The sequence below is a fragment of the Amblyomma mixtum genome, chromosome 2 (assembly GCF_055824585.1).
Source record: "Amblyomma mixtum isolate Tamu chromosome 2, ASM5582458v1, whole genome shotgun sequence".
Lineage (NCBI taxonomy): Eukaryota > Metazoa > Arthropoda > Arachnida > Ixodida > Ixodidae > Amblyomma > Amblyomma mixtum.
The window spans coordinates 263,757,958-263,783,700 of record NC_143013.1 but is presented as its reverse complement, the minus strand read 5'-3'; the positions used below and the strand labels follow the sequence as shown (position 1 = coordinate 263,783,700).

The window sequence follows — 25,743 nt, the reverse complement described above, 5'->3', positions numbered from 1 at the left end:
AACGTTAATTTTAGCTACATAGCTACAAAATGTAACATTCCTTCAAGCGATGAACATAGCGGTGCACGTGAACGAGCCTTATTTCATTTTAGTTCAGCAACAAATGCCTAGTTACCAACCCAAGAAAATACTGTTCATTTCGCTTGCGAATAACGAGGACAGTTTGTTTTTCTCAGCTTTATTATTGTTACCTTTACACAACACTGCACCACTGATGACAAGACCGATGCCAGCGAGATATCTAAGCTTTAAGTGTAAATGGGTAAAATAGGTATCACGATAAACAAATGATAAAGATTTCTCAATGTGTAAATGCCTGTCGGCAGAGGCAGCAACAGCTCCTCGTCTAGCGAGGCTCGCCTGCGGCAAGAACTATATATATCGTCCCTGTGAGATGTCACACAAGCTACAGCTCCGTTATCAGGCAGTGGGATTCCCTTGGGCACGTTTTCGCTGCAAAATTAACTACGCGGAACGCCCACGGGCAGCAAAATACGTGCGCGTATCTCGGCCAAGCTTGAAGTGGCAGTGGAAGGGGGGAGGTGGTGTCGAGAGGACAGATGAATACCATACAGGCCTATCACTGCAGTGAATGTCAGCGCGAAGGAAGCATCAGACAACATACTGCCAAAAGAAGGTCGCGTTCCTTTATCAAGCAAAGAATAAACTGCTACATGTATACGCACGTCCTTCGCATCCGCGCAAGCTTCGTTCAGACAGACGCTGTTCCCTGGGGCTCCTGTTCGGCACTGGCATCAAAAATCCTCCACAACAAGTACATGGTCACTATAAAGGACGAGAGGAGCACCAACATCACGAGCGAGTGGTCGCTTGTTGCAGGCTCGCCTCTGCTGATCCCGGCACACAGGGCGACTATTGTCAGCATCATTACCAAGATCACAACCAGGTGGAAGATGAGCCCGTAGGCTGACCGTTCAAGGCGGCGAAGTTCGTCGTTCGGTGTCTGGGGAGGCTGTGGTGGATCCGGCACGGCTTCACTGAGGCACACGTTGCTGCTGGAAGCCATTTCCATTTCAGGGTGCTGCACAGACATCGCTGGCGCAGTGTGTTCGATTCGAGGCGGAACGACCCCTGTGGCGTCCTTCCGAAGTTCACGACAAGCAGCCACCGGCAACCACGTGGACCAGTTGCACCCGTCAGCGGCGCTTCCTGCTGTCACGTACCCGAACACCGTGGCGTCAACAGAGGAGGTCGTGGATACTCTGAAAACTCCGAAAACGCCGACGCTTCGAGAGAGAGGGCGACGGCAGCGGCGAGGAGGAGAGGACAAAGAAGCGCGAAGCAGTGCTCTTCCCGAGTCAACCTCTCCCTTTCTCTTTCTCTTCCGAAGGGAAGGCGGAGGAGACCACACGAAGCTATGAAGAAAAGAGCGGTTCGCCGTGGTTCGCTGGCGTCTCCTGCAGTGCGCATGCGCAGACCGGTTCTGGCGTACGCCATGAGCGCCGACGCTCATGGCTGTTGGAAGATTAGCACTAGGTGCCCACAGCAAAACCACAAACGAGGCAGTACAAGGGGATATGGGCTGGACATCGTTCGAAGCACGGGAAGCTAAAAGTAAAATACTATATGAAGAACGCCTGAGGAAACTGGACGATAACAGGTGGGCAGCTAAGGTATTTAAATAATTATACAGAAAGAGCGTTGACTCACAGTGGCGGAAAAGAACTAGAAAACTAACCAGCAAGTATGCCGGTCATGAGGACGGAGAAGGAAAGAGCATTAACGACAGGTTAAAAGCGCGGAAGTTAAAAATTGCATTAATTTAATGGATAAGAAACATAGTGTAGAACTATATCGATACCTGAAAAGGCAGATCAGGAAAGAATTTTTCTATGATAACTCAAGAGGCAGTGCCCTACTTTTTGAAGTAGGTTGGCTTAGAACGCGCAGCTACAAAAAGAAATTTAACGAAGAATATGACACATGTGCAGTGTGTGGTAGATCTGTGGAAACAATTGAACACCTCGTACTCAAATGTGATGGTATACATCCGGATGTCGATGCAGGCACAGTCACTTTTCCGGAGGCCCTAGGGCTTAAAGATAACAATGGTCATGTAAATAAATCTGCAGTGGAAGCTAGCAGAAAGCGATTGGAGGATTGGTGGCTGAAAAGCAGAGATGTGACATAAGGTTAGAAGTGCAGGAAACCGTAGGTAAAGAAGATGGCGGATATTAATGAAAATTGACAACACAGTTAAGAAAAATAAGGAAAGAAAAGCTAAGCATGGTGGCAATTGCCACCACCCCGTTTCAAAGGGGGCGCTCCTATCCATCCATCCGTTTCAGCGCCCTCTCGGGAAGCGCTGGCATAGGTCGGCACACTCACTCATGAGTGCACTCATATCGCCTCACTGTGAGTAGAGGTGAGTGGACATGATTGATGAGTAGATGTGAGTGGACATGAGTGGCAATGAGTGGTTGTGAGTGGCAATGAGTGGTTGTGAGTGGTGGGTGTACGCGACAGCGAAGTCGGTCCCGTATGTTTCGCGTTGACGATACCCCCTCAGCTATTTTCATGTTGTTGACACCTGAGTAAAGTAAATGTTCACTACTGATTGTGCTCGAGACAGCATAAGAAATCATGCCGGTGTCTGGACAACCGAAGTAGAGGATTCCGCTGGCACGGCAACGGCAATCTTTAGTTACATTTGCAGTTCACCGTTGGCCCGGGCGCAGAGCCGCTACGAGTTCGCATTGCCAGTCCTGAAAATATGGACAGGTGTATCGTGCCACGCTCCCCTCTCGGCTCGATCTCACATACACAGGAGTTACAATGCTTGCTGCTGAAACAACGACTGTCCGCTTCTTGGCAACAACTACCGTAAGATGGTATCCCAATTTGCTGATTGGGGCAGACCCACGCGAAAACCTGACCTACTTGGCCCAGCTATTGAACTGCACAAGCTCGGCACAGGCCTGAAAACGACACGACAACCAAGTGCGTTTTTCGGTAACGCCAGAGGGTTCTTGTTTCTGTCATGTACCTGAAGGCACCAAGCATCGCAAATCAAGCATGTGGTTTTTTTTTTTTACGCATAGCATCAGAGATGGTGATGCCTTTGTCGCCCAAGGAGATATCCAAAGTGGTAATATTTTATGTTTCAATTTGCGCTAGAAATGATTGTTTCATGCCGATGGTGAGTGAAGTTCACGGTGCTGAGCATTGTTTGAACGGGAGCGTACTAGCGTGAAGACGGGACAAAAACAAAGGAACACACACCTTTATTGCGTCCTGTCTTCTGCATCCGTTCAAAGATGAATCAAATCGCCCAAACAAGAGTATTACTTGTGCATTCTAGTAGTAATGGTTATTTATTGGTACATTTAATATGGAAGGTAAAAGAATGTTTGCTAAAAAGGCACCCTGCACCCGCCAGGCACCGCCACCGTCGAGGCTGCGTTCAGCTCCCCCGCGCGGCCAGTTCCTCGTCCCTGTCAGGAAGGCTCGCCCCGCGACTTCGAAGGGATGGCGTCTGCTAGCGGCTGCCGCTGTTCGTAGAGGCGTGATTTCGACCTATTCATTCATGAGGCTGAAAAATTCTTTCGAGGAGCGAACGTCAGGAAAGGAACGAAGATTTTTGAAGCAGGCCATGTACACAACGTGAAAGAGGCGGTATCTTGCGACGGGAGCGAAGTAGCAGCCCGGTGCACTGCGCAGACAAGCATCCCTGCGCCACCGAAAACCACCAAATTAACGCTAAGAAATATTTTTATCTGGTGCCTGTTACCGCTGAACTCTCACTCATTTTTTTTTTTATGCAGCTATATTCCAGTAGACAGCTTGTTACCGCAAGCTGTAGTTGCAAGGCAGGGATCGCAGGCAAATGTAAATGCGCTGCTGCCGTTGCCGTGTTTTTGGAGCGGTGTAAACCGCTCTCCAAAACGAGCCAACCGCAAGCCTGCAGCGTTCGTGCATTTAAAAAAACTTGCCCTAAACTTTCAAAGACGGCCAGGCGGCATAACATTGAAGGTAATTATAAAAGTCTAGTTTTTGAGCGAGCGGCGCAAACTTGATTTCATAACATTCTCGTCTGCCGCACCTTCGGTGTTCGATGTGAAATGCCCTGTTCAAACTACGCCTTGAAATGATGTACCCATGGCGTAATCTGCCGCTCATATTTTCTCATTTTTCCAGCAACTGCCAGGTCCTTATCGTTGCAACACGTGCGTCAGTGTTTTGATGATATGAGATGTCCAATGAACGAGCTTTTGCAAGCAGAAAAGGATGCAAGCTGCGGCGAAGCGCCTTTGCGCACTGAAACTCCTGCGGGAAACATAAAACTTTTTCACTGGGATTGTGCAAAAGGAGCATCCCAGCTATTTCATGTAGGATTCTTGCAGAAAGCGTGTGCTCAAAAAGCGGGATTTCATTGCAAGCTTTGTTTAATTTCTACACATTCAGTACAAGTACCCTAAGTTTTCGACATTAGCATTGTACTAAATTATCACCCAGTCGTTCAGATGTGGAGGCAAAGATTTATCAGGAACATGTTGCCGTTGCCCCTGAAAACGTGCCTTTACTGTCGAAAAAGACGCTGGACGACAACGCGCAGTGGAAGCGAGCAAGGATTCCGCGCATAACTGGAACTAAGGTAAACGATTCTTTACTGCGCAAAATTCGGGCTTCTTCCTCAGGCGTGACTGCGGGAGAGTTATGCGTGGCTTTTTAAGACCACATATTGTTTACAGCCATGCATGAGTCAAGTAAGCTTCTGCACGGGATTGACCACTCTAGACCAGAAACCGCGCGTGCGTGTTGCCCGTCGCGAAGGGCGGGCAGTCTCCCAATGTCGCGTCGGGAAATCCACAAAACCTTGTCCCAGGCGCATTTATATACGCATTATTGCATCCTGTAACACAGCAGTGTGTCCTGCTGTTGTTATGTGCCATTTTTTTCTCGGTAAGGACCCCCAAAACGGCTTCGGGACGGCGCGCGCAACACAGCGGGAGCTGTCGGACTGCTCCCGCCTTCCTGACAGGGACGCGCGCGTCGCGCTGGAGTTAGATGCGCAGGGTGCCTTCTGGAAGCACCTGAGCTGGGGCAGCGAAATAAAGGATAGCAGGCAGAGTGTAGAAGTGAAAGAAAAGGGGTGAGGGGATTGTAGAAAGGACAAGGGGAGGGCGAGTCCGGGTTCGCGATAAAGGAATGTCCACTGAGTTTTTTTTTAGAGCGCAGCTCTTTGGCGTCCGTTCCTGGGTTTCGCGTCGGCGTCGGCCTCGTAACCAGCTCCGCCCCCAATGTAACGCTTTTCAATTGGTCGAAATGCTCGTGACGTCACAGTGCGCGAATTTCAAATGGGGCCAATTGTACTTTGGCTAGTAACCATGCAACCAATCAAAGGGATCGTATAGTGATGCTGCAACTAAGTTGGACTGAGTTTAGTTAATTGCTTAATTAATCAATTAGCCTAATTAATATAGAGGAGAATGAAGAGGTCAGAAGAAAAGAAAAGAAAAGAAAGACGCGCGCCGCAGCGACAACAGCGTCCGCGGAAGGAGACGCTGCTGAAAAAAACATAAGTACGAAGCCGCGTTCCCTCCACCACCACGCACTTCCCCACTCAGTAAGACGTTGCTCGTTTCATATACGTTGTGTCGAACATCCTAGACAGTTCCAACAATTGACAGGTTAATGACAGAACACGATGGATAAAAATACAATAATATAAATATGAAATAGCCTAATTAACCTTTCTAGTTAGACCGCATAAATCAATAAAACCGAGAACGAAATTGGTCGAGTTGGGGAATCGAACCAGGGTCTCCGGAGTGCGATACGAGCACGCTAGCCACTCCGTAATGCCAGCTGAATGGTTTGGAATGAACAAAGGCGCGTCTAGCTAATACGGCGTCTTCGTTCACTCCCATCTTCCCCCTTTCCCTTACGGCGAGGTGCAGGTGTCCACCCAGATATGCGAGAGAGATACATTTCCTCTCCTCAAAAAATAAATTTACGGTCCAGCAAGGCGTACAGCCGAATTGGCGATGGCGTTCTGTGGACTCCCTGGCAGCGTTGCAAGACGCTGTCGCGTTCCACTCTTACAGGCGAAGCTTAACATGTTAACCACACATCAGTAACACACGCAGACAGCCAATGGACGCGTCATTCGCTGGCAGCACTTGATTCATCATTCACAACCACATTCTTAACGTACGCTCCCTTGCCGCACATGCCAAGGACGTACACCACGATCACATTCTGCGCCATTCCTCTGTACTTTGCTTTGCTGAAACCTGGATGGATCCCGAAGAGCCTCACGAAATCATAGATTTCCTATACTGCTGTGGTGCTCGCAGAGACCACAACAGAGCGGCGGGAGTCGCTATCTACTTGCGCACAGGTCTCTCTGCAATACCAGTCGAAATGTTTGGCACGTCACATGAAGTTGCCGAACTGTGCGCCGCAAAGTTGCCCAACGGCTTGCTGGTAGTAGCTGCCTACTTCGCCCCTACCGCACTCACGAAAGACGTCGTGCACTTCCTGCAACTCGCATTAACCGTCCATCGATCCACACCGATGTTAGTAGTGGGGGACTTTAATGTTGACATAAAGACAAACAGCAATTTCCTAACACTTATGCGGGAGAACATCCCGTTCCTCTCGCTCGTAACGCGTCCCACGGCTGTGACAACCTCGCGAGGCACTTGTATAGATCTCGTCTTTGAGAATCAAGCATTGGTGTACCAAGTCGAACATATATCAGTCTATTTCTCCGACCACAAAGCTTCCTTCATGACTGTCAAGAACTGTTAGTGGAGTCTTTGTTAAAGGAATACGTGTGAAAAATAAAAAAAAATCTGTGATAGCGCATACATGTGTTGCTCGATTTCTTTGCCTCAATCTATCGAAAAGGTGAAACAGCTTATTTGCTGCGCTCAAATTTCGCATTAGGAAGTAACGTAATCGTCGGTAATTTTTTTTTCTGCCCTTCGCACACCTGCACAGAAGGGGGTGAGTCACACTCGCTACCCAGCGGGATAAGGGGAACCGCACAGCGGGAGATTCCGAGAATACGGGAAAGCTCAATACCCTCTCCGGGCACGTTTACGTCTGGTCGCATCCTACTATGCACGTTCTTGCGACAAGGCGGATCCGCGTCGCTTCGCGTGGCTTTTGTCTCATGTCTATGGCGGCGCGCGTTGACAGCTCGAGGCGTGGTCAACAGGACATTGCCACGCTAGCTGCAGGCATGAAGACAGTTTGTAAGTGAGGGTACTGAACAGATGGGCATTGAGGTGACCTTCCTCGAACCTGGGTTTGCCAGAGGTTGGAACAACCTGCACCGTGGAAAAGCGAGAATGTTCGCGAAGCTCGCAGGAGGGAGGGAGGATCGTCTGAAAATTTGATAGTGGAAAGTGTGCATATTTGCAGAGTTTGTCGAGATGAGTCATCTTCTTCCCAAAATTATTCATTGGCTGTGTTGTCTTTTCCCAATTGTTGATTTGTGATGCTCTCCTTTCCCAATGATTTATTGGGTGGATGTTTGTGGGGTTACCTGATTCGTTACTGTCCCCACCGAAGGCGGGGACATAGGGTTTAAAACTAGCTGTTTCGACGGGACCGAGGGCTGTTTTCGGCACGTAAAACTACGAGTCAGTCAAATCTAAATAAGCTTTCTCCTTGCTTGTATCTTTCTTTGTTTTCACCTATACAGAAGTGTCATGTAGCAACGTTATTGAGCAATATGGAATCTGCAAGACGTCAAGCCCCCTTCAATAATCATCGTCAACGGAATTTCTCTCCACAAGATTGAGAGGGAAACTGAACTGTGATGAAACATTGCGGCGATTTCTGGCAGTGGATGTGAGGTGGCAACCAAATTGGCCGCACCCTTTTTGACTGGTTAGACGTACAGTTCGAACTTAATTTTTATGAACTCGGGAAAGGGATTTAATATAAAATGTCTCTGACTATTGTCACCGTTTTGTTTGGAAAAAAAATTACAAAAGAAATGCAGTACAAGCGAATGAAAGCTAATAAGAATCAAGCTAGGGCGACAGTTGCTGCTGTTCAAACTGCCAATACCGATAAGGTATCTAAGAATAAACCGTCCGAAGGGCGCCACAGCCAAAAATGTGACCAGAAGAGAACAGAAAACCGAGAGTGGCTGGTGGAAAGGAGGGCTAGGGGCTTTTCATAAACAGGTCGAAGGGTGCCGGCATGTTCGGCACTGGAGAGTACCCGTAGAACGACAAAGAGTTGAAAATTAAGCTCCCCCACGATGTCCCGGAGCCAACCCCCCCCCCCCCCCCCAAAAAAAAAAAAATAAAGGTTGGTGTGGTAATGAAAAGACTCCCATCAGCGTCATATAAGCGGAACTCCGTCGCCGGCAATTTTAGCGGCTGGGGGCTGCCCTGGCATGTCAACAACTGCGTACAAGCTTCCGCTGTATGTGTGCAAGGCGTGGTACTGATTTGTCGCGCCTAATCTTTGAAATGAGCTCGTGAGATGCGATTTTGTTTCTTTTTCGTGTTTTCAGTGAAGTAAGTGGACTAGCTTCTTAAAATTATGGATGGACACTCTCCACTATGCACATGCTGATAATCTGCCAAGGCGCACGCGCTGTGTGATCGCACTCGCATTTGTGAGCGCTTTGTAGTACGACTTCATGGTGGTCCAAAAAGCCTGAACTTCGGAAATATGGTGCCTACAGCTGCCGTAGATTGTCACGCTGCTCCGCAAGTGACCGAAAGTAAGTAAGTTCCTGGAAAGTAACCAACTTAAAATAGGAAATGTCCAACGAAAGGCAGCTAGGTTTATCTTTAATTATTACTGTTGGACTATTTCCCCAACAGCCCTTCTGTAAGCCGCAGGACTTGAACAGCTGGCCATGCGTCGTAATCGTGAAAAATTAGTTATGCTACCTGTATTATCACAATGAACTAACAATAGAGGAAGGAATTTTAGTTGAGCACACATCTCGACACCCTACACGCTCTTACCATACTAGAAAAGTTGCCGTGTTTTCATGTAAAACAAATGTTTTTAAGTACTCGTTTTTTCCCCATACTACCACTAAGTGGAATGGTTTACCTGCTGGCGTTGTCAGTTGCGAATCGGTAAATTTATTTTTACAAGCTCTGAATGAAGTGTAGGGCTCTTAAGTATTCTTGTTTTGGGCCAAGTCCGATGCCTTCGTTTGCTGCCAGGTTCGATATCATTACATGTTCTCTGCCTTTGTAATCGATTTTATGTTGTATGTTCTGTTTTCGCTCTGTTCCCTGCCTGCTTCTTTTGCAATATACTTGTCATCTTTATCAATGTTTGTTCCCCACTCCTGCCTAAGGCCTGTAACACAGGCCGGCAGTATTTACTAAATAAAATAAATAAATAAATAATTAAAGTGCTTTACGCGCCATGTGCTTAGATTCACGAACTTTATACAGCAAAAACCATCGTCCCTGTGAGATGTCCCATCAGCTACAGCTCCCTCCCTTGAGCATATTTTCGCTGCAAAATGGACGCCCACGGGCAGCAAACAATGCGGGCGTATCTCGCCAAGCTAGCAGCGGCAGAGGGCTGGCAGAGGGAAGCCGCAGTATGGCGCCACTATGGCCGCCATACTAGAGTCACTGGAACTCTTGTAAGCTTGGGTTAGTTCGTAGGAACGTCGCGTTAGGTGCCACCGAGTTGAGAGGAGCGAGAAAAGGCGGTTGCGTGCACACGCCAGAAAGAGGCGAAGAATGAACACATGCTTTCGCACGTCTACTCGGTTTAACCACGTTAAAACCATACTACTTTTTGTTTTGCGGTGATATTTCCTATTGCGGCCACTATACTGGTTGGTTTGGCTTATGGGGTTTAACGTCCCAAAGCGACTAAGGCTATGAGAGACGCCGTAGTGGAGGGCTCCGGAAATTTCGACCACCTGGGGTTCTTTAACGTGCACTGACATCGCACAGTACGCGGGCCTCTAGAATTTCTCCTCCAAAGAAATTCAACAGCCGCGGCCGGGATCGAACCCGCGTCTTTCGTCTCAGCAGCCGAGCACCAGAACCACTGAGCCACCGCGGCGGCGCCACTATACTAAACACTATAATTTGCACGCTGAGGACTACTGAGACGACGAATGAAAGTGGGGCAGGGCCAATCATATTTGCGCAGGCAAGGCTGGGTGTGTTTCGGTATTATATGCTCGAATTGCTAAGAGCAAGTACAGTTACCATGCACTGAACAAGAGGCTCCCGCGTGGCACCCTGTACCCCCCCCCCCCCCCCCCCCCCCGCCACACATTTTCGAGGTTCTATACTAAAAGCTCCAAATCGGTGGTGCTCGTGGTCCCAGAAGACGCTGCACAAAAAGAGAACAGGAGGGAGCGCACCTCTAATTCTGCCGGCAACAGCATTGTCTCGCTCGCGTGTCCACGACGTGATGTGACCGCCACCCTGGTGTGCGCAATGGTTGCCTGCCACGACCTGATGTGACCGCCACCCTGGTGTGCGCAATGGTTGCCTGCCCAGGCGCGCCGAGCAAATGACGTCTCATGAATAAGCATCTTCTAGGAACCTTGTTCCTAGCAAAAGCACGCGTGGAAGATCAAGTGCAGCGGAAAGGTGTGTGCACAGGTGACTCACCTCTGTCAGCTCTGGCTAGGCGAAGCCAGCGCTGCTAGTGTTCGCAAAATAAGCCCACCTCATCACTCTAAAGGGATTTTCCCAGAAATGATGGGAGGGAGCTTGGAGACCTCTTCTCACCCGGAAATTGTGCTTTGCCTGACGCCCCTCCGGTTACTGACCTCCGTGTGGGCACCGGCGACCGATAGGGTCACCCTTTTCTATAAGTCCCTATTGTTCTACAGTTGTTCGCACAGTTGATCGCGGAGACGCCTTTCCTGGAAGAGCACGTGCACTGAACTACTCCCCTATCTGAGCCTTGGCTTAGTCCTTCATCTTGAACAAACAGCGCGAACGAAGACGAGCACACAAGAAAAGAAGACGGACGACACAGCGCTGACTAACAACTGAGGGTTTATTGCTGATCACACAAGTATAAATACATAGATGTCGGCAGAGAGAGAAAGGTTTACAAAGTGCAAAAAAAAAACAAGGAACAAAACATAAATGTGACAACAGCAACAAAAGCGCGCTAGAAATCAGCCCCCAGGATTGACAGCTCTTTTTGCAGTAGTGTTAGCGAAGGAGTGCTTATACATGCATTTCCCTGCTTGAATATGTTGTAGGCCTCGATAATTTCCCTCGCAGTTTCTTCCCGATTTTTTGCAATGACCTTGGTTTCATGATATAGCGGTACGCACTGTTTTTTCTGTGTCTTTGCCCATTCACAATCTCGGCAATGAATGCCGAGGTGACCGGAAACTACTTTTGACACTTTATAGCTGTGTTCGCTCAGCCTTTTATTGATACATCGTCCCGTCTGTCCAACGTACTGCCCTCCACAGGGCAGAGGGATGTTATAAACAACCCCCTTATCACAAGGGACGAAGAGTGACTGGTGCTTAGTTGTGCACTTCGCCACTTTTCCTTTGATCTCATTAACAGATCGGCACAAACCAGCCAGACGATCAGGCGCGGAAAACACAACATCGACACCTGCTTTTTTCCCCATTTTTTTCAGGGAGTGTGAAATTCCATGTAGATATGGAATCACAGCGACACGTTTGCGGTTGTTGTCCGATTCCTGGCCGTCTCGTGTAGCTGGTTCTGACTTGCTCTTCTTGAGGGCCGACTCAGCTACTGACGTGATAAGTTCTAGGGGATACCCTGCCGAGAGCAACCTTTTTACCTGTGGTGGCAGGATTTTGTTAATGAGCTGTTCAAACAGAACCCTATGATACCCCTCTTAATGAGCTTGGAATGGCAAGAACCATAGGGAAGAAGGGGCTTGTTACCTCGTGGTTCGAAAGCCCAGCAAACGTGGCTAGGAGTGAAGTACAGGCACCAGTCACGCTTCGTCCCTTGTGATAAGGGGGTTGTTTATAACATCCCTCTGCCCTGTGGAGGGCAGTACGTTGGACAGACGGGACGACGTATCAATAAAAGTCTGAGCGAACACAGCTATAAAGTGTCAAAAGTAGTTTCCGGTCACCTCGGCATTCATTGCCGGGATTGTGAATGGGCAAAGACAGAGAAAAAACAGTGCGTACCGCTATATCATGAAACCAAGATCATTGCCAAAAATCGGGAAAAAACTGCGAGGGAAATTATCGAGGCCTACAACATATTCAAGCAGGGAAATGCATGTATAGGCACTCCTTCGCTAACACTACTGCAAAAAGAGCTGTCACTCCTGGGGGCTGATAATCTCCGCTGATTTCTAGCGCGCTTTTGTTGCTGTTGTCACATTTATGTTTTGTTTTTTGTTTTTGTTTGCACTTTGCAAACCTTTCCCTCTCTGCGGACATCTATGTATTTATACTTGTGTGATCAGCAATAAACCCTCAGTTGTTAGTCAGCGCTGTGTCGTCCGTCTTCTTTTCTTGTGTGCTCGTCTTCGTTCGCGCTGTTTATTCAAGATGCCAAAACGTGTTAGTCCTTCAGTGGTCTTGTTGAGAGGACAGTAGAGAAGACAGTGTGCGAGATCACAGGGGTTATCAGATTGCGCGGCAAATACCGAACGGGGGCAACTGCTTTACTTCTTTTGTGATTGTGCGCAGTGGCCGCTCGCGCGCACTTATTTTCGGACAATGCTTGGTCATTTGCGCGCGAGCGGCGCGAACTTGATTACTTTTGTATTTTGTAAATAGTGTACAAAGCTCTCCCCTGTCCTTTCTTGCTGTCGCTCCCCTCTACACTTCTCCTCACTATCCTCTCCCTTTTGTAAGGAGATAGCGCCACCCAGCGGCGTTCGTGAGGAGAAGACAAAGCACGAGGAGCGCGTGCGGAGGGGAACGCGGGGCAGGTCGAAGAGGATTACGTGGCAGAGAAGAGAAGAGCGCGGTGGGCGACGGACGTGGACGAGTTCTGCTGGCTCCCCGAGTTCCGGGCTTGGGCCTTAGCCGCAGACGTCCGGGCCACCAGACCTGGACATCCATCGTCGAGAGCCTCAACCACCAGGCTCAGGCGCTACTCTTCTCCGTCCATCCGTCAGCTGCTCTACATAGGCCGCTTCTGGCGCCTACGTGACTTTTCCGGGATACCAGACCTGGAAACCGTGCCGGGAGCCCACGAACGCTGACGCTGCGGTAGCCTTGCATCGACGTTGGAACGCCAAGAGACTCCTTGACTACCCGACACCCAGCCAGTCCCCTCCGCTCGTTGCTCGAATAAGACAAGTAGTGTGACTTTCCTCTTTGACTCTTTTTCCTGCATTTATCATAAGCACTTTGTTCTGTTCCCCCGTGTGTTTTTCCCGTGTATTGTTGCGTTGTTCTCTTGTTCCTTTCCTTTCTTCTCGTTCATATTGTAATTGGTTTCCTTTCCGTTAAAAGCCGCCTCGTTTATTGTTTGTACTTTGGTGTTTGTTGAAAATAAGACCTGCAATCTCACAGAGTCCTCACAAATTTGGCGTCCAATACGACAGGACAGGACGAGGTCGGTTTTTATCTATTCGCCTGTTGTGTTAATTTAGGAACAATATGAGCGCTTCAGATTTGGTTGCTTTGGGCGAGCGCATGGGCTTGTGCGGCGCGGAGTTACGAGCGTGGGTGGAGGACGAGCTTCGTAAAGCACGGGAAGAGAGAGCCGCTGAGCGTGAAGCTGCGAAGCAGAAGCTGGAGTTAGAGGCACGGAATTTGGAGTTAGAGGCACGGAATTTGGAGACGGGGCGTGAAGCTGCGAAGGAACGTTTGGAGTTAGAGGCGCAGAACTTGCAGCTACAAATAAGGCTCAAGGAGGGTGGCGCAAATCCTCCGAGTGACCGTGGAGAGCGTAGCGTCTCATCGACCAGCTCCATTAACCCGCACAGCCTCATACCACAGTTCAATGAAGCGCGGGATGACCTCGATGCCTACTTAAAGAGGTTTGAGCATGTGGCCACGGGGCAGGGTTGGCCAAAAGAAAAGTGGGCAACGGCGTTGAGCTTGTGTTTTGGTGGCGAAGCACTTAGGGTCTTCGGTCGGCTCTCGCCTGAGGATTCCGTGGATTATGACAAAGCGAAGCTTGCCTTGCTTCAGAGGTTTAGGTTCACCGCGGAAGGATACCGAGAGAAGTTTCGCCAGAGCAAGCCCCAGGATGGAGAAACGGCCTCGCAATATGCTGCCAGGTTGTTTAGCTTCTTTGACCGTTGGGTCGAGATGCGGGGAGCAGGCCGCACTTTTGAGGTGGTTCGCGAAATGGTCGTGAGCGAACAATTTCTGAACAACTGTCATTCTCGTTTAGCCCTTTTCTTACGTGAGCGGGAGGGCAAGACAGTTGCCAAGCTGGCGGAGGCTGCCGATCATTTTCTCGAGGCACAGCGGCAAAATAACTTGTTGTTCTTTAAAGAGGAGGGTGAGCACACGATAGTTAAAGCCAAAGACGAGATTTCAGGTCCACAGTCTCGCCTTCGGTGTTTTCTTTGCGAGAAGACTGGGCACAAGGCGTCGGATTGTCGGACAAAGCCGAAGCAATTGTATTGCACCTGGTGCCGCGAGGTAGGACATGATGACCAGTCGTGCAAAGCTAAGAGGCCAGGAGACCGTGAGGAGTCCTCCTGTTGCATGACACCTCGATACTCACATCCCGATAACCCTGCAGAGGTAACGCGCGTAGAGGGCCAGTTGGGGGAGATGGTCTGTCCTTCCAACCCGGTGGAAACTGCTATGCCCGTGGCGCACGGTGAGGTGTTCGGCCAGCATGGTTCGGTATTACGGGATACGGGCAGCACCGGTATTGTTGTGCGTGAGTCTCTTGTACCGCCAGCAGCACTAACAGGGAAAAAGGCTACATTATTCTTGGCCAATGGGACCCGTGTAGAAGTTCCGGAAGCGGAGGTGGTGATTTCTTCTCCATGCTTCTCGGGTAAGGCCATCGCGCGCTGCTTGTCTACACCCTTATACGACATTATAATAGGCAATGTCCCCGGGGCTAAACCTCCATTCCCGGTTGACCCGCCAGTTCTAACTGATCAGGCAGTTTCCCTTGCCCTGACGAGTTCGGTCGATGTTCCTTCCCTCACGATGACAGCAAAGGTTTCAGTGAATAGTAAAAGCCCCACTCTGAACACACTCCACTTGTCACGGCCGGAGTTTCGCCTGAAACAGGAAGAAGACCCGACCTTAGAGGTGTGTCGCAGGAAGTTGGGGCAAATATTTCGTGGTAAGGGACAGACCGCCCACTCCTTTGATACAGATGACGGTGTTCTTTTCCGGTCGTACCAAGTGTGTCCCGGCCAGGTCGTTGAGCAAGCGGTGGTACCGAAGGGCTTACGCACGCAAGTTCTTAAGTTGGCGCATAAGAGTGCATTATCCGGCCATCATGGAATACGGCAAACAATAGCTAGGGTGCTCAGTGAGTTTTACTGGCCCGGTGTACAGGCTGACATTAAGAGTTATGTCAGATCGTGTGACATGTGTCAGCAGACTGTGTCGAAGGCAAGGGAGAACAGAGTGAATAACATCATAGGACGGGAATATGTAAAATCATGGTGGAAACCGAGGTCGGTTTGGAGAAAACGGTTTCACAAAGGAAAACGGAAGTACTAGCCGGAAAAGTTCTCGCGACGGTGAAGTGGTTCGATGTGAACAATGGAATACGGAAGAATGTAGCCCACATCTGTTGTTGGAATTGTTTTTGTTTGTTCATGTTTGTTTTTGAGTGTCGGCTATTTACTTTTTATGCTTTCCGTGTTTCTTCGCCCTCTATGGACGCTTTACGTTGACTTTCCATGTGCTCTCTGTGCTGTGTGTGCGAAGGTCTGTGAACGCTTCGAACATTGACGACCGTCGTATTGTGTGTGGTGTGTAGTGTGCGCGCTGTGGTGCGGTGTTCTGTGTTGCGATCGTCGAACGCGTCTGGTGTCGCTCTCCTGAAGTCGAGTTCTTTCCCTTGGAAAAAACTTCCGAAGAGGGGGCCTTCTGTAAGGAGATAGCGCCACCCAGCGGCGTTCGTGAGGAGAAGACAAAGCACGAGGAGCGCGTGCGGAGGGGAACGCGGGGCAGGTCGAAGAGGATTACGTGGCAGAGAAGAGAAGAGCGCGGTGGGCGACGGACGTGGACGAGTTCTGCTGGCTCCCCGAGTTCCGGGCTTGGGCCTTAGCCGCAGACGTCCGGGCCACCAGACCTGGACATCCATCGTCGAGAGCCTCAACCACCAGGCTCAGGCGCTACTCTTCTCCGTCCATCCGTCAGCTGCTCTACATAGGCCGCTTCTGGCGCCTACGTGACTTTTCCGGGATACCAGACCTGGAAACCGTGCCGGGAGCCCACGAACGCTGACGCTGCGGTAGCCTTGCATCGACGTTGGAACGCCAAGAGACTCCTTGACTACCCGACACCCAGCCAGTCCTCTCCGCTCGTTGCTCGAATAAGACAAGTAGTGTGACTTTCCTCTTTGACTCTTTTTCCTGCATTTATCATAAGCACTTTGTTCTGTTCCCCCGTGTGTTTTTCCCGTGTATTGTTGCGTTGTTCTCTTGTTCCTTTCCTTTCTTCTCGTTCATATTGTAATTGGTTTCCTTTCCGTTAAAAGCCGCCTCGTTTATTGTTTGTACTTTGGTGTTTGTTGAAAATAAGACCTGCAATCTCACAGAGTCCTCACACCTTTCCCTTTCGTTTCCGCCGGCTGCAGCTCGGGTGCTTAAGATATTAGATAGCAATTGCCGCGGCCGGCAACACTCTTTTGCTTCACTTTTTTTATTTTTAAATAAACCACTACTACTACTGCTTGTTCTGGTTGGTGTCAGAAGTTTTCTGGGGCTGTGGGGATATATTATGGCTACATTTATTCACGGTCGAGTGGAACGGAACTAGAAGCAGTTGGTGACAATCGTGGCAATGGAATAAATAACCACCGTAGTCAGCTCGAAGATGAATCTTCTGTTCGGGCTAATCTCCATTGCTTTAGCCAACAGCCACAGAAACCAAGGGGCACAGGGGATTTTTTTAATTTATTTATTTATATTCGGAGGTCGTGGGTTCGGATCCCACCGGCGGCATGTGGTTGTTTTTTCTTCTGCTTTTCTAATCAATTTTCTTTAAGCGATAACATATTCAGTAATATTCTAAATTGATCAACACCACAAAATAAATAAATTAATTTAAAAAATCCCCTGTGCCCCTTGGTTTCTGTGGCTGTTGGCTTCTGTCATATTTGTAACGAGCCCCTCATCCCCTTCCCTTGTTTGCTCCATTGCTTTAGGTTCACTAAAGTGTTGGTTTCCAGGGAAGGGGGGGACAACATATCTTTTCCGGCCTTTTATGTCTGACATTTCACCAGCGCGAAATCTGCGATGGTCTCTTTTTCGCCGACCAACCACAGCCTGTCTTTTCGTGACGAATGTCAAGGGTGCGGGGGAGACGGGACAGAGATGCCTTCTGAGCACTTATAACACCGTGCTTCTGACTGAAGGCGACCCCCCCCCCCCCCCCCCCACCACCACCACATCTCCTTCCCCTGGATGGCAAGGGTGGTCCCACAACTAACCAGGCCAGAACTAACCCGCGTCGAGTATCCTCTCCCCAGAATACCCCAGAGTAACCCTCACCACCACCGTTTTCAAGGGGAGTGGAGCGCTTGTCACGTGGGCGGTTTCTGTGGTCCTGTTTCTTTCATTTTTTCGTTCCTCGTTGACTGCCGTGCTGTGCGGGAGCGCGTGGCAGAAACCGTGCGGCACCTAAGCCCGTCTTCACGTTCTGGACTCCTCCGAGGCACAGCGAAACGAAAATGGCTGACTACATCCGCAAATGCATCCCTTATCACAAAAATCTGGCTCCACCGTCCGAACAACCTCGGGGCTGCGACCTTCACAGCCTGAGCTCGAGTGGTCAGCGAGCCGCATCCCTGCAGCCTGCAGTCCGAGTCCACGTGTTCAGAGAGACGCGACGACATCCCTGCGTTACCAGAAAAAGCGGAGAGCTTGACTGGTGGACCTTACGACACCTCCTCTATGCAGTGGTGGCCATGGCGTTGGTCTTGACGGTGTTTTTACTGCGCCTGGACTTCCTGCAGTTCGCCGCGGAGTTAGCCCGCAACGAAGCGCGGGTCGACAAAGAAGGAGGCGCCTCGCGGTACGAGCTGGTCGGGCTCGTGTTGTTGATGCCTGCCTGCGCCGTGGTTGTGGCCGTGTTCTGGGAGATTTGGGCCGCTCTCTCCTACCGACGACAGCCCGCGGCCATCTCTTGGATCTGAAGCAGGTTTCCGCCAATGTCGAAGTTTCGTCGAGGCAGTTACGTCTTCTTGTGTTGTGCTAAGGCGCGTTGTGTTGTGATTGGGAAATAAACGAGCGTTTTTCTTCGCGAAGTGGCTTTGCTTTACTTACTGGCTGGCTGCCACGCAGCTGCCAATGAATGACATCACGAGCCCCATGATGGAGAATTGCGGGATCAGATGGACAGCATTACCATCTATGGTCATGTATTCCACGTTTGTCTGTGTTTCAGGTAGGTTTGAAAGTACAGTGCTTTGGGGAAAAGAGAGTGGGGGCTGCGGTTCCAGCCATGTTTTAGGTGCACGTAGCAGACTCCTTCTCCGCAAGCATGTTTTCCTCGGGTGTCGCACTGCCGCTTGGAATGCGCGTGCATCGTAGATTCGCCCGGTAGTTGCTGTGCGCGATAGCCGCACGTAACTACGTAAACAAGCGCCACTTCGATTGAGCAGCTGCGCATGTTGGCGCTGCTCAAGCCGGTCGAGAAAAACGGATGCAGCGACAAAAAATGGTCGCGGGTTTGGATCCCCTCGATTCTGGGATGGAAGCTCTGATCGTGGTCAATGACAGCAGCGCTTCCGTGAAATCGGAGAGCCGCAGGTAGTTCAGGCGCACTCACGCGGAAGAGATCGGTGATCTGGCCACTCGCTACAGCGTGTGCGGTGCATAAGCACACCGGGTAACCCTCGGAGAATAGACGCCGATTCTGTCTTGTGTGTTAATCCTCTAAACACAACGCATACATATGACCGGACTTTGGAAGCCTTGTTACCATATCCTAGCTGTCGTTTTTGTACACAAAGGTGGTCGTAGATTGTCACAACGGTCGCTTGTCACAAAGGTAGTTCACTTTTGCGCCGTGTTGAAAAAATTCGACACGAGAGTACCTGGTAGCTAACACTTGAAAGTCCGCGTTTCGTCATTGTCGTGTCTCTTTTTTTTTTCGTGCCGGCTTTTGACAACGCAGCGCACGGTACAGAAATGAGTGTGCTACTTTGGTTGGGATCGAGGTTGCCGCGCCAGCTTGCGAGCTTACTCTATCACCCTGACATAAGCGCAGATTTCGCATCGTCCACGATATAAAGATGCCTCCTGGGCGGCCACGACTCCACCAAGAAACAAAGCGCATGCCTCAAGAATTCATTTCAAGATCCAAGACCGCACGAGGTGTCATCTTTTCATTCAAATTTTAAGCAAACTTTTGTGGCCGTCCTGAGAATGTAAACTATTATACGAACACTCTTAAAAGAAAAAAAGACACTGTGCAGTTAAATTAAACAGAATATTTTACCGATATAACGTCACGTGGTGGGCTACACTGACAATGGTGGGTTTCACCGCGAGATGACTTTTTATGGATTTTCAGTGTTAAATTAAAATGATAAATTCTCGTTTCTTTGATATTGCAGTGTTCACCTCTTAAAATATGACTCGATCTTTTAATTTCAGCCTTAACCTCCTGACATTTTTCGGTCAGTGGTCGGTCCCTTTATATTTAAGAATGGAAAATATTTTACAACCTTGTTCAGTGGCTGTGCGGAAATTTCCATGAAGGAGACAGGATGCTTCTCCTTAAATAAACAAAACAGATTAACTGCGTATCCAGCACAAGACGCGTGTGCGTCCCAGAAGTATGAATGCTTGAACAGAACTGTGTGACGACCCATATGGTAGTTGATGGGAGACAGGCCGCGCGGTTCTGTTCAGCCTTGGCCTTCGGGCTCCCGTACAGCGTCCGAGTTCAGTGACCCGCGGATCACATGGCTCGCTGTGGCAGCCTCGGCCGCTGTCCGTTTCCAGGGGCACTTGTCCACAGGCCGTCGCCGGCGAAGAGCCATCAAAGCACCCCGCCAGATTAACGAAAGTAATCGGCGTCCCCAGTGGGGGGTCACTTCCGACGAAACAAGCTGCGGCTACCCTTTGATGAGCTGTAGCCGTTTCAAGGGCACGGGAGAGCGACGACCCAGGTATGCGGCCGCCTCCGCAGGGAAAGAATGGGAGTCTTGGAGGACGCTGTGACGGGAGGAGAGAAGAAATCCCCGGCTGACGACGATCGTTCTCTCTCGAGCAAGTTGCCGCTAAGCCGTCGGCACCCACGTGAGGAAGGCCCCTGTGATGAATCCGGCACGAGCTGAAAAGCAGGAAAAAAGTCAGGGGGCACTTTGGCTCTCTAAAGTGCTGCAAGGCGAAAGCGTTTCCTGGCCACTCTCTGTTTTTATTTACTTTTTTATTTTCACATCTTATTTTCATTTTGTTTTTATTTTTCCTTATTTCTTATTTTTCATTTTCCTTTTCCTGACTTTACTCCTTTTATTTTATTTATGAAGCCCATGCATTCACTAGATGCGCCTTTATTCATGATAGAACCTTGAGCCTTTTAAGCAGTGACGCCGAAAGGCGGACGAATCTGCCGACGCGTCTGCTAACGACAGAATGAGGCATTAAAGGCTTTCGCCTTAATAAACTGCTTTTGTTAACTTCTTCACCTTGCCTCCGTCTCTCCTAAGCTTCGGCATGATCCCATGTCTGAGATAAATTCGAGACTCTTGGAGGCGGTCGGGGCTCAGCCTTTCGACACCTCAGAGTTGTCTCAGCTGTCTGAGTGGAACGCGCGGCATGGCTTGAATTTCTCCGGCGAAGCAAGAATCCGGATTTAAACGTCACGTATCGGTGTAGATCTGCTACATGATACCGCGTCGCAAGAAATGTATCTGCGAACGACTGCACCAAAACATGTTGCTGCCAACTTGTTTGGGTCTCTCCCCTACCGTGAAGAACATCCTGCGTTCTTTACTAAATTCTGAGCAGTGCTACCCATACCGACCCGTACAGCAGGACAACGTTTACCCCTTTCACCAAAGAACACCACTGTCTCCTTGAATCAGCTTTAACCTGCATCGAGAAACCGCGAAACAAAAGATGGATCGTTTCGGCACTGAGGGCCCCAATGAAATCATGCTAATTTCTCCGCCCGAACATACTTGGAGCTGCGAGATTCACAGCCTCAGACCCTCCATCCTGGGGGCATGTGAGCAGAAAACGATAACGTAGACTACGTCCCGCTAATGCCCGAGAGAACAAGGTGTTTTTAGTGGTCGACCGCCGCCAGGCACATGGCTGACGAGTTCGATGCGCTCCTATTCTTCCACACACCACCATCAAGCAAGCACACACACACTGTGGCTTCCAAGCGTCCTTGAGTCAGGGGGTGGGGGACTGAGGCGTGTCCGCGGATTCACGCTCACCTGATCGGCCTAGACGAAGCCAGTAGTGCTCCTTTGCCCTAAAATAATCCCAAGCGGTTATTGTACAGAATTGTAACGGGTGGACTCTCTCTCGATTTCTTTTTCGCGCGGAAATCTGCAGTTGTGACTGGGGACCGCTAAAGAGCCACGATATTGGCAAAAGGCCCACTAGAGAGAATGGGTGAGGGGGAGGGTGCTGTGACATTAGCTTTCACGGCTTGGTTTCTAAAAAAAAAAAAATAATAACCCTTGGGTGCTTTTTTTTCCCCACTTAAGGAAGGCAAAATATGGGGCATGTTGGTATAGATTCATAACGCACACCAAAGCTGAAAAAGACGAGCGCACGTAAGAAAGGCCACACACGACAAGCGCTTGCCCCTGGCGTAACAAATATCTACAGCAGATGAGGCACAGTTCAGATTGCCACTTGCATCAGATTGCCACTTGCATCAGATTGCCACTTGCATCTGCAAGTCCTTTTGCGTATCATTCAACGGCTGCCCGCCACAGATCGTGGTGATGGCCGATAACGCTGCATAGATAGATAAAACAGATAAATATTGTATCCCCTTTGTATCGGGGTGGATAGAGCACTCGTAGAACGCCACCACATGGTGTAGCTGATTTGGAATGACTAACAGCGTCAGAAATATCAGACAATTCGCTCACAACTATCGTAAACAACGTTGTTCATTTTTATTTATTTTGCAGTCCAAAGATTGCGATAAGACGTTGCCGGAAACAACAAAAAAAAAACTTTCTAGAAATGGTGTCAGGAGAGCCACTGGGCTCGTTTGCAGCCTTTACAATCCTCCCCCCCCCTCCCCCCCCTCCCCCCCCCCCCTTTTTTTTGTACGCATTTGGTATGGTCGTGTTTGAGAGAGCACGTCAGAGACAGTAGAACAGAACGAAGTGAAGGTCATAACAGATTGCTGCTGGCTCCGGAGACAGATCGGGAAATTACTTTGCAGCTGCCTCCATCCGTGTTGTTAGCCCTCCCGCCCTCACCGCCGCCTAGACCCCTTCATTGGCTGATCGCGAAGCTGTGTTTACCCTTTCTTTTTTCTTTGCTTTTTCCCCCCCGCAACTTTTTTCTTTCTCCCTTCGAACGACGCACCCCACACCCGCTTTTCACGAAGGGGACGGTGCTGGCGGAACACGTGTCATTCCCCCGACGACGAGGCCTTGACAACCGTGCCGCTCCCATAATCGAAGCCACCGAAGACGTCCTCGTGGGATTCCTTCGCCCCTTTTGGAGGAGAAACATGTACCCTGACACGTTGTTCATCGACGGTCTGCACGAAGATTCGTCCGAGGAAAACATCAAGCATGGCGGCCGTCCTCCCGTCGACGACGCGTCGGCTCCTACGACAACGTCCGACGATAGCCCGCCGCCTCCGTACCCGGGGCCTCCGACGGTGCCCTACGGATTCTTCAGGGTCGTGGACGACAGACTGTGCATTGCCTCCGGCAACCCGCAGCGACACTCCCGCGGCCGTGTGCGGCGGCGCCGGTCGTCGACGAGTTCGGCGAGCCCGGCTCTGCGCATGATCCGGGGTATCTGCCTAACGCTGTTCGTGGCCACCATGATGTTCATCGCGGGCCTCGCCATCGCGGGCCTGGCGTACTCAAGGGGAGCCGAGTACCAAGCCAGGCGTCACGGCATGCTGTTGATCCTGGCCTCTGCCCTTACGATCATATTCGCCGCGGTCATCGGCACGTACAAGATTGTCAGGAACGGGGCGACGTTGACGGCGTAGGTGGTGGTCATCGTGCACGTGCGTCGTGAAAAGTGTTGGCGGGACGTGAGCATGTGACAGCACTCTTTGACGGCACCCGGAAAGGTGTGAATGAAAGAAACAAAAGAGAGCTGTGTTTATAACTGGGAGGGCTCGAGTGGCAATCGCATTTGTTCTCGAAAGATTCGCACCAGTGAATCGAGTACCACGGGCAATGAAGTGCGATTGTAACCTTGCGAGTAATAAAGCCATCTTTTAGTCATATCGTTTTCGTTTGCGAGTAAATGGTGCTGCGCTTGATTTACAAGGCTGTACAATGTTCGTAATAGTACACTGTAGTAATAGTGTACGGAACACGCTTCTTGATTGTTGGAAGACATTTCACGCTATCGCCAAGCACGCGTGTTGCCACTTTTTATTCAGCCTGCCGATTTTCCTTGCCTTGGTTTTGTCGCTTTTATCTTTTTCTACGGCGAGTTTTGGTCGAGGGCTGTCTCCTTTCGAAAGCGGAACAACCTAATGCCGCAAGTGCTCAGTTGAGCTGAGACTGTAGTTGCGCTATGCGATTGATATATCTGCGGAAACGCGATGTAATAACCGGTATCAAGCAGCAGGAAACGGTGTATTTATTATTCTAAATTGACCACATGGGCATCTTTCGGCGTGGCTATTTACCTTAAAAGGAGCGAAGACACCAAATCTTTGGGTGTTTTTTTTTCCTTCGCAATGGTGTCATTACACATGACTCACAACGTGGAATTCGCCTGCGCCTGATTTTTTTTTCTCATGTTGCTTGTTTCAGCTGTTGAATGGTGGCTGTGACGTAGAAGACGAGCTGGGACCACGTGAAGCATGGAAAAACTTCAATATAAGATGTGTAATCGCTTCTTCATTTCTTTTTTTTTCCATCTCTGTGGCGAGCATGCGTAAGCGTTGATGTCAACATCAAGAAAACAGTTACCATACTGCTGTTCTTGTATGCTGTGACGACCCCACATAATGCGCAGGTCCACACGGGACGGAGAGGCAAGAAGACACCGTATAGCTCAGTTTAAACAAAATGATGTAATCAATAATTATACATTGTACATCAGAGGCTGGGGCGTCCGAGCTTACGTGGCGACGCCTTCATGGGGGCGATGGAGGGGCTCCGGAGTTGCGCTCCGTCGGTGGCTGGCAGAAGCTGCGCGCCGTCGGGCTACGGCGCTGAAGGACCCTTTTCGTGAACGATGTCGTCCTCAGCGTCCTTCTCGTCCGCATGTGCTCCGCCGGCCACGCCCGATCTCCTGTCTTCCAGGCTGGATTGTTTCCTTCTTCCTCCTTTCCACGGCGGCGCCTGCGGCACCCCCGACCTCCCTCGTTGGGATGTCGTTTGTCTCCCGCCGGCAGCTTTCTTCTCTTGTCGGGTTGTCAGCCTCTCCTGTGTCCTTGTACGGTCAGGCAGCCTAATTGGGCTGGCTTTCCCTCCCGCCGGCGTCTTTGTACCATTGTACCCCTTCAGTGGCTTTGCCGCCGCTGGGGGCTCCGTCAACGCGGCGCCGTCGAACGCGGACCGTTTAAGGGGAGACAAGGGAGTAGGACGGAACGAGCTGCGTCCTTTGCCGGGGTGCCTCCGGGGTTCAGCACAGGGAAGATTCCGCCGAAGATATGGGCCCTCGTAGCGCCCGCTCGGAACGTCACAATGCCTCAAGTGCCCTCAACTCGCCTTTTACGTCACAGGCACCTGTTCAAGTCGAAACAACACGAGAGAAAAAGTTCAATTATACATAATGTTTCCTAACCTGCTGCTCATTATTTCAAAGAAAGAACACACCACTAAAATTCGCTGTCTCTATTGCTTTAAGTCACCAGCGTTGCCACGAAAAGGATGATATTCGAAACGCAGGGCGCCATCATTTCCCGTTTGCTAGCGTTGGTTCCTAGGTTTATTTATAGTTTATTGGAAGTAAACCTTATCAATGGCCACGAATGCTTAGCCTTGTCACGAGCTATGGCATGTTAACATAATGAATAAATTCACACTGATATTTTGCTGATGAGGCTATGCATACACTTATTGGTGCGCTTAGCATGCCACTGATGAAAAAGTGCTTTCGACGTTGAGATACATCCGTCCTTCTATCTTTTGGTTTTGCATTTTTGATTAGGCGCATAACAGTATAGATAACTGAGAGCAGCAGGCCCGGCCAAGGTCGTTGACCGACGAGATCGCACTGGTAGTTTTGTTGCCCTGTTGAGAAGCAACAAACGGTATTACCAGCCTTCGAAACATTTTTCTGCGCGAACGCATGCAAGCATTTCACTTGTCTTTGGTTTTCCTAAAAAGGCTAGCCTCTGGCGGCGAGCGTGTTTTTTTTTTTGTTTTTGGTAACGGTTGAAGGAAATGGTCGTCAACCTACTTCTTATTTATGTAACGTCAATTGCGCGGAGAGCGGTCGCATCGTGTAGTGGCCACACCAGCTGGACAATCCTATTATCTCGCAAATCAGATAATA

At 49.9% G+C, this 25,743-nt stretch overlaps 1 protein-coding gene across 3 annotated transcripts in view; it reads left to right on the top strand.

Annotated features, from left to right (window-relative positions):
• Window positions 1-25,743, top strand: part of LOC149363853 (cyclin N-terminal domain-containing protein 1-like) — a 437,455-nt gene that overhangs the window by 339,660 nt on the left and 72,052 nt on the right. The window contains exon 4 of one of the 3 annotated variants that reach the window (XM_089573811.1): window positions 22,649-23,388. The exons of the other annotated variants lie outside the window; for them this stretch is intronic. Coding sequence (XP_089429937.1) covers window positions 22,649-23,269 — 621 coding nt within the window. The 3' untranslated portion in view covers window positions 23,270-23,388. Of the gene's footprint in view, window positions 1-22,648; window positions 23,389-25,743 lie in introns of those variants that run through there. 3 annotated transcript variants of the gene reach the window in all.